Source organism: Gymnoscopelus braueri (assembly GCF_963280865.1).
Source record: "Gymnoscopelus braueri genome assembly, chromosome: 20".
Lineage (NCBI taxonomy): Eukaryota > Metazoa > Chordata > Actinopteri > Myctophiformes > Myctophidae > Gymnoscopelus > Gymnoscopelus braueri.
Window position 1 is genome coordinate 11,985,439 of NC_137622.1, and position 8,706 is coordinate 11,994,144.

General features: G+C 42.4%; 1 protein-coding gene across 3 annotated transcripts; it reads right to left on the reverse strand.

The window, feature by feature from the left end:
- Window positions 1-1,212: 1,212 nt before the first annotated feature.
- Window positions 1,213-7,433, reverse strand: asb5a (ankyrin repeat and SOCS box containing 5a). Of its 3 annotated transcripts, none has more exons than XM_080415816.1 (7): window positions 7,153-7,433; window positions 4,931-5,010; window positions 4,332-4,439; window positions 3,278-3,428; window positions 2,422-2,556; window positions 1,864-2,047; window positions 1,213-1,739 (listed from the first exon to the last, which is right to left on the reverse strand). In XM_080415816.1, the coding sequence occupies exons 1-7, from the start codon at window positions 7,370-7,372 to the stop codon at window positions 1,682-1,684; spliced, it is 936 nt and encodes a 311-aa protein (XP_080271942.1). In that variant the 5' UTR covers window positions 7,373-7,433; the 3' UTR covers window positions 1,213-1,681. The 3 variants fall into 3 exon arrangements, with proteins under 3 accessions (XP_080271942.1, XP_080271941.1, XP_080271943.1); XM_080415815.1 differs by having other exon boundaries at window positions 1,856-2,047; XM_080415817.1 differs by lacking the exon at window positions 7,153-7,433 and adding an exon at window positions 6,180-6,540 and having other exon boundaries at window positions 1,856-2,047.
- Between the last annotated feature and the right edge of the window lie 1,273 nt (window positions 7,434-8,706).

Consider the following 8,706-nt stretch of genomic DNA (forward strand, 5'->3'; position numbering starts at 1 on the left):
CCAGACTGGGCAATCCACTGGCTTCCTGCTGAGACCATGGCCTCAGATTTAGAGCTGCTGATCCTCATCCCAGCCCCTTTAGCCGTCCCAGCTGGAGGTCACAGACTGATGATGCCATTAGGACCCGCATCATCTGCAAAAAGCAGTGATGCAATCCTCAGCTCACCAAGCTGTAGACCTTTTCCTCCATGATAGTGCCGAGCTTGTCCATGAATATCACAAACGGGATACGTGGCAATGCACCCTGGCGGAGGCCGTTGCCCATGCACTGAGCGGGGCAGGGGGGCTTTAAGATTATATGAGCTGTATGAAAGTTGGCATATTGGCACAAAGTCAAGCTGAAACAGTTTTACATAAGCATATGCTTTTCATGAGTATCGAACTTCCGTATTGTTAGTGAAACAAGATAGAGAGGTGGGACATACCATTGAGCGGAGAGCTGTGCGCATATCAGCCAATCACAATGTTGATGGGGGTGGGATTGAACCGCATGGAGTTTTGGATGAAATTGGTATCCCTCCCTGAAAATGTATTTTCTTTAACTGGAGCTGGAAAGACATGGAGACTGGAGACCCCTGGACACTATAGTAATAATCACCAGAATATAGAGCTATTTAACACTTTAAAACGTGAAATAAAATTATTTTTTTAATTTGGCTGAGCGCTGAGGAACTGTCCATGGTCCTGGAATCATCACTTACTCCCACTGTGGACATTCTTTTCTTTTCTTTTTTCTTGCTGCAATCACCGTGTTAGTGTGTCTTCTGTATGGATGACAACTTTTGTTATGTAGCCTATCAGGGTGTTTAAAAATAAAGTCTACCCCCCGCCGCCCCCGCCGTAAAATCTATGCCCCCCTTACTGATCAATGTCTGGCACCGGCATTGGTAGTCCAATTTGACGTCCAGGCGGGTCATGGTACAGTAGCTGGCATGCCCGAGATGAGCATAGCTGGGTAGAAGGAGTGAAGTGTCTGGTTGTGGTGGTTCCAAACCTCCATGTGGTTCAATCACCCCCACCCCCACCCCCACCCCCATCAACATTGTGATTGGCTGAGAGATGCGAACAGCTCTCTCGTTAATGGTATGTCTCACCTCCCTATCGTGTTTCACTTATGAAATACATCACTATACAGAAGTTAGATACTTGCGAAAAGCTGTTTCAGCTCAATTTTTATGTGCAAACTTTCTTAATATAATCTTAAAGCCCCCCTCCTCCCGCTTTTTCCAAAGAAAGACATTGTTAGTCCCCCTTTTCGCAAAAGGTTGTTGCTCTGCTTTTGATACCCAATCCCGCGGCATGCATCTATATTAAGCTTGAGTGCTCTATAGAGGAAGTCTGTATTAAGGGGATGTCTTCTCAGGGTTCGATTTGCTGAGAGGGATGGAGGTGAAATCCATGCCTTTGTATTTGGTGTACGACGAATAAGGCAGCGGTAAAAAAATAAATAAAAATTTTACAAATCACACCCAGATCTTTATTGAGGGGTTGTCTCTATTGAAGGGATGTCTTCACTGAGGGGATGTCTTTACTGAGGGGGTGTCTTTACTGAGGTGCCGTGTGGTGTTTGTGTCATAAATAGTTCTTGTGGCAACCCAGGCAGGCAGACAGTCATCTGTAGCGGAGGTAGTTTTGGAGCGCGTTGGGCAGGGGAAGGTGTGCGAGAAGGTGGAGTCTCTCTCTACCGACGCAGCTTCTGATACAATGACGACACAACTGACTCAGTAGGCGAGGGGTCGCTGTAGAGAGACAGAACAATGCGTTATATTAGTATACTACCTTTTACAGAGCCCAAGGACGCTGAACAGACCAGTAAAACACCAAGTAAAACACCAAAATCAAGTGAAACTGGTACCTTCATACAGGAGTAGGAAGCCCTCTGTGAGACTGCTAGGGGGAGCCACCTCCACAGGTCTCTGGTTGTCCAGGTTCCTGGCGTTAACGTCGGCCCCAAAGTCCAGCAGCAGCTTGGCGATGGCGGTACAGTTCTTCTCTGCTGCCGCGTGGAGAGGAGAGTCCAGATACTTCCCTTTCTGGACATTGGCCCCTGTATGGAGAACAGTTTAGTGTGCCTCATTATGGAAACATCTCCATGTTGTGTTCTTGTGGGATTATTGTGCATGATGCCTGGTTGCATGATATGTACTGTATGTATGTATAATTGTGCAATGCAAGTGTATTGGTTTTGGTGTGTACATGGAGCACATATGTTGTGAATGTACACATGCATTATACTACTTTTTGCCTAAATTTGGTTTTGTAACGTATATGTATCTTTTGCAAGCACGCTTCAATAGCATTTGCATACCTATGTGTAATAATATTTTGAAAACGGATGTTACAGCTTTACAGCACAGTCTCTTAGAGAAAAGTTTTCAAATGCACGGTATGTTGTAATGAGTTAATAATAATTAATTGAACCTTCTCTCAGGAGCCTCCTGGCACACTCCAGCTCCTGGTAGACGCAGGCTGTGTAGAGCGCTGTCCCCAGGTGAGGGATGTCCATGTCCACGTCTGCTCCCCACGTCACCAGAGCCTCCACACAGCCACTGTGACCTGAGGAGAAGGATGAAAACACACCCAAGGATGAAAACACACCTCTCTGGATGAAGGTGTGTTTCTTTAAAAGAGACACCTCGCCGGTTTTTAACATAAATGCTATTGTTCTGATTTGAGGAGATCATATATTGTTTTTCTCCCGCAAAATGTGTATGTCTGATGACCTCAAAGCCACGTTTTGCGTCATTGGGTGTGCGTGTCGTTTTGCATTATCAGGCATTAGACATCACAGGTGTGCACGTCCGCATTTTGTGCGAGAAATACACAAGGACTTTTTTTCCACCCCCAAACAATATCATTTATAAGATGTCAGATGGGTTCAGATTTTGGTTCAAAATCTGCAAAGTTTCCCTTTAAGTTTAGTTCAACTTTATGTGTTTGATGAAACTAGAAAATGCCAGGTGTGAGATTGGAAGAAGAAATTTTTTTTTTTCAATCAACATGTCAACAAAAAGAATAAATATAAATCAAAAACTAAATATATGATCAATGATTCTCAACCTTTTTAATTTCGAGGACCCCCAGTTTGATATGCATTAGGCCATGGAACCTCATTCGATACAATTTTTATCTCTCGGACGCCAAAGCAAATGGTAAAATCCTCAGAGTTACAAACCCCTAAAGGTCCATTTGGTTCCCAAATAAAAAATCGTTTAGCAGGGGATCCCCTGGGGGTCCCTGAACCCCATGTTGAGAACCAGAGCAGTAGATAAGATACCTTTGCTGGTGGCTTCATGGATGGCTGATGGCTGGTAGACAGCAGCCTGAGGTTTGGCTCCATTCTCCAGGAGGAGTTCAGTGCAGGATACGCTGCCCACTGAACAGGCATTAAACAGCGGCGTGACGCCATCAATGGTGCACACGTTGACCTGGACAACAACACATTTTATTATCCTTAAAGGACAACTTAGTTTTTTTACAACAAGGGTTATTTTATTAGTTTGTATTGTAATGATAATAATTAAAAGATGAGTGTTAAAAAAAAATCATGTATTGCTTTCTATCGTTATAGTGATTTTAGAGATTTTTAACTGGGGGGCGGGGGCATTCGGTCCATTGGTAAATAGTCATGAATGCAGCCTCCGATTTCCGTGAAACTTTGAACGCACATCCCCACTAGGCCAAGGAAGAAATGCCACCCTACATTTTTCAAATCAGCCTCATGGTGGCTCTGTAACTGGCAGATTCATGTTTTGGCCTATACAGTTCAAGAGTTATAGGCCAAAACGTGAATCTGCCTGTTATATTCCACCAAAATAACTTAAGAACACCTTTAACCCAGTCAATCCGCATCTACAAATGTCTAATAAATCGTAACAGGTTTCTGAAAAACCTATGTTGCTACTGTATATCAGTGGTTCTCAAACTTTTTCATGTCAAGGACCCCCAAAATGTATTTAGCCGTGGACCCCCATCTCAAAATATTGAGTTCCAGGGACCCCCAGAAGCCAAGATTTGAGTTACAAATGTTCGCTTTAAAAATATATATGTTCAAAGATTTGCACAAATTTAAGATGTTTTAAAAAAAGCAGATCTACACTCGGTGCCGCGCTACGAGCTTGTATATCTGCTATTTTTGAATAGCCAAAGAAATGTAAAATGACACAGATGTGTTGCCGGATTGAATGGGTTAAAGTTACAGCAACAGAGTAATGCACTCACACACACACACACACACACACACACACACACACACACACACACACACACACACACACACACACACACACAGACACAGACACAGACACACACACACACACACAGGGACTTACATTGGCTCCTGCATCGATGAGGAGCCTGACACACATCCCATGGCCCCCCAGACAGGCCTCATGGAGGGGTGTCACATGATCTATGGTCATGACGTTCACATTGTGACCCTGAGGTATAGAAACGGTCATTGATCCAAAGGAAATATTTCCATTACCTGCTTTGCATTAGTACACAGAACAATGTACTGTGATATGGATAAGCTGTTTAACCCATTCAATCCGGGAACGCATCTACAAATGTCTTCTAAATCCTAACGGGTTTCTGAAAAACGTATGTTGCTATAATATCAGTGGTACTCAAACTTTTTCATGTCAAGGACCACCCAAAATTATATGTATTTGGCCGCAGACCCCCATCTCAAAATATTTAGTTCCAGAGACCCCCCAGAAGCAAAGCTTTGAATTACAAATGTTTGCTTTTTAGATTTTTACGATAAAAATAAATTAAAAAAATGCAGATATATATATATCTCTGCTGTTTTTTGAATAGTCAAAGTATAAAATAATGGTTTAAGTGGTTACACGGACGCGTTACCGGTTTTAATGGGTTAATCACATTCTCAACCTCTATGTATGAATGTTGTGATTCTGGCTCCCACCTGTTGAATGAGGTTTTTGAGGCCGAGCAAGCGGCCCTGACACGCAGCGTCGTGCAGAGGCGAGCGGTCGGCCCAGGACCCTGAAAAAGAAACGACAGCTCTGTATATATCAGTGGTTCTCTAACATTTCCATGTCAAGGACCCCCAAATTGAAATGAGTTTAGCCATCGGAGAAAAAAAAAATATCCCAGGGACCCCATAAGAGAAGATTTGTTGCATACTTTCTAAAGTATTCCTAATTATTCACAACTTATACAAATAAATTGAAAATAGCAGATCTACAACCTCACAACACATTGCGTGAGCTTGTAGATAGGCTATTGTCGAATAGCTTAAGTATAAAAAAAAAGGTTTAAGTGGTTTATCTGATTTTTATGCTATATTACAGTAACTAGTAATTTGGCTAGGGACCCCCTGGTACCCTCTCAAGGACCCCTGGGGGTCCCCAGACCCCACTATCATAACCACCGCTGTAGACACTACAGCAAAAGCTTTTCAACATGGAAGCGACTGACACGCCTATTAATTCATTTGTTGTTCATTGGAAGGCGTTCAGGTAAGGAGGCACAGACAATCTGACAGTGGGCGCACTTCTGTCAAACTGTCATGTTTGTACTGTCATGCACATCTGCCTGCTGTAACCGTTGAAATGTGTTGGAACTTTTTTCTACACGACACGTAGAAATGCGTCTCTTCACATGAGTTGTGCCACCTGCAGTGAATCCCCACAGATCCAAGAGAGACGATGCTCCCCGTGAAAACAAAATACTTTTAGACAGGCCCCTTAGAGCTGTGACAGCCTAGAAATAGAAAAATATAGAATGGCCTTGTCCATTAATAGCTACACAGTGATTTCATCTTGAAGGGGAATTTTTATATTTATTTTTAATCTGGGCCCTATTTTTAGATAATTTAGACCAAACGGAGGGTGGGTGTAAAGATTATTGGAATTGGTCCCTTTGGACTTTCTGCAAGCTTACACTGTCTCCCTCTCAGCTTTCTGTCTGTCTCTCCAACACTGTCCCCCTCTCAGCTTTCTGTCTGTCTCTCCGACACTGTCCCCCTCTCAGCTTTCCAGCTGTCTGTCTCTCCTACACTGTCTCCCTCTCAGCTTTCTGTATGTCTCTCCTACACTGTCCCCCTCTCAGCTTTCTGTCTGTCTCTCCGACACTGTCCCCCTCTCAGCTTTCCAGCTGTCTGTCTCTCCTACACTGTCTCCCTCTCAGCTTTCATCACAAATAAAACACACCTGGGTCGATGTCCATAATCACACCGTATGCATTCCATACAGCTTTATCATCATCTTCTTCCATACCTCTCAGTTAATATACAGAAACCAAACCAGCTCAATTTCCTCTGTTCAATTCATGATGCCATTGCATTCATGCAGTCTGTTCTGCTCGATAATGACGGATGTCAGTTTGGGATGAGATCAGACTGCAGCTCCAGACATCAAACAGAGTTTGAGGAACGAGGGAGGTCTGAACTAAAAGAGCGTGACTAATGCCCTGAACCGACCTGATTAGTATTCTGTAGAGTTTCCATTTTGAATTATTAGGATCTCGTCTGCTCTCTGGATCTCCCCGGAAAATGTCCATAAACTGCCCGACCCTGACAACCGCAAATTGTGTGTGTGTGTGTGTGTGTGTGTGTGTGTGTGTGTGTGTGTGTGTGTGTGTGTGTGTGTGTGTGTGTGTGTGTGTGTGTGTGTGTGTGTGTGTGTGTGTGTGTGTGTGTGTGTGTGTGTGTGTGTGTGTGTGTGTGTGTGTGTGTGTTTGTTTTGAGGTACAGTTGAGAATGGAAAGTAGGCCGCTGGGGGTGGGGAGGTGGGGGGGTTTCATAACCCTGTTCTATTAATAAATTAGAGAGGAAAGAAAACACAGCTGACTGCATGGGTCTCAGTTGAGTTGTTTGTACACTCTTAGAGTTAAATTAACACAGAGGATTTGACTGTGTAGATTTCAGCAGATAATGGGCAATTGAAGATAAAACTAAATATATTATATTATGCACTGTAGTAGTGTTGTGAAAATCTGTACCGATACAGTAACTACACAGTAATTATTCACTGAAGCCCCACACTGAAATGAGATGCATATGTTTCAAATAGTATCAGCAAAGTATATTTTTCATTTTAAATATAATTTTTGGCATATACTGAAGGGCATGTCTTAACTTCAGGCATACCTCTACCTGTCTTTGAGTTGGTGTTGCATACTCACTGTGTTGTTGACCATGGTCATAGAACTCTGCAGATATCCTGGCTGCCTCTTTACGGTTCCCTTTGACCACGTAGAAGTGCGTGAGTATGCTCAGGGAGATCTTTATGAAGAGTTTGAAGCAGAACAGAGCAAGAATGCTCAGATAAATATTAGACAGCTGCACCGCAAATGGCTTGCTGTAGAATTCTTCTTTCGCGTCTGGCATTTTAACCCCCGACATGTTACAGTCAGTCAGTGAGGTAGGGTCAGATAGTAGCTATAGCTTCAAATGCACTGGTCTACTATAGATAGCAGTCTAGTTTTTGTTTCCTCCTAGTCTCTGACTGAAGCTGTCAAGTGAGTCACAGCTAAGCTACAGAACAACAGGAAATATATGGATTTCACAATCAAAATAAAAGTTCTTGACCTTTTGGAATTTTGGATAGTAATTGGATGGAAATTAAATTGTATATTTTAATACTGTTTCTATATACTGTACTGCACTGATGGAACAAAAATAGCAGATCTACAAGCTCACAACGCATTGCGTTGGGCCGCGTTGTGAGCTTGCAGATCTGACATTTCTGGCAAAGAGATAGCTGCAAGCAACTCAGATGCTATATCCAAACTGGAACACTTAGGAAACAAATCACCAGCACAGAATGTATTGACAGGAAGTAGCTCATAACACAGGTGGATTTTTATGAAACAAAAACTTGTCAGATATAAAGAGGATAACCCAAGAGTTCCGTACAGCTGCAATATTGATGAGTTTAACGTTGTTCAACACGATCAGATAGGGCTTTTCTGTTTGGATGAATGGGCTGTCAAGGGTTGGTATTGCAATGTTGCTTGCGCGGCTAGCAAAGAGATTTGGTGAAAATGTAAAAAAGCGTTCCAAATAGGCTACAGTTGTAACTCAAGTCCGTTTTAGCCTACTAAGAATAGTGGGTTTAAGTGGGTTTAAGTGAAGTATATTTTTGACACGTTTGACCTCACCTTCATCCCTCACCATCGCCCGCCATCCAGTGTTTAATAACGTGCTTTAAAGGTAGTGTAAGAGTTAAAAGTTGGAATAAGTGTCATTTAGCTCAATATTCTGATGTAATCATTGCTATAGTGTTTGTTCAGTATCAGGGGTCTCCCTGTCCCTCCAGCACCTTAGTAAACAGAAAATAAATGTTCATGTCGGGATACCAATTTGATCCAATCAGGAGAGAGAAGTTATACAGGATACAGGCTAATTGGGTGATATTGGAGGTGATGATTGATTGATTGATTGATTGATTGATTGATTGATTGAATACTTAACAGTTTGCAAATAGTACAGTGGTACAATTATACAATGGTGCTAAAAGGATAACACAAAAATTGTCCATTGTGGTCCTGTGTATTCAATTCATCAAGACATTTAAAGACATACAATAATATACAAGACATCATCAACACAAGTATCAATAAGCGTATAGTAAACAGTTGGAGGGGGGGGGTCATTTCTGGTGTTATAGGCTTAGACTTGTCTAGGACACAAATAAATGAGTTGAAACTGGAACACTATAAAATTGAAGTATGATA

Coding starts and splice junctions, on each gene's coding strand:
- asb5a (XM_080415815.1), bottom strand. CDS start 7,372: ATGTCGGGGGTTAAAATGCCAGACGCGAAAGAAGAATTCTACAGCAAG. Junction 5,011..7,152: donor TGACCATGGTCAACAACACA/GTGAGTATGCAA, acceptor TTTCTTTTTCAG/GGTCCTGGGCCGACCGCTCG. Junction 1,740..1,855: donor CTTCCTACTCCTGTATGAAG/GTACCAGTTTCA, acceptor GTCTCTCTACAG/CGACCCCTCGCCTACTGAGT.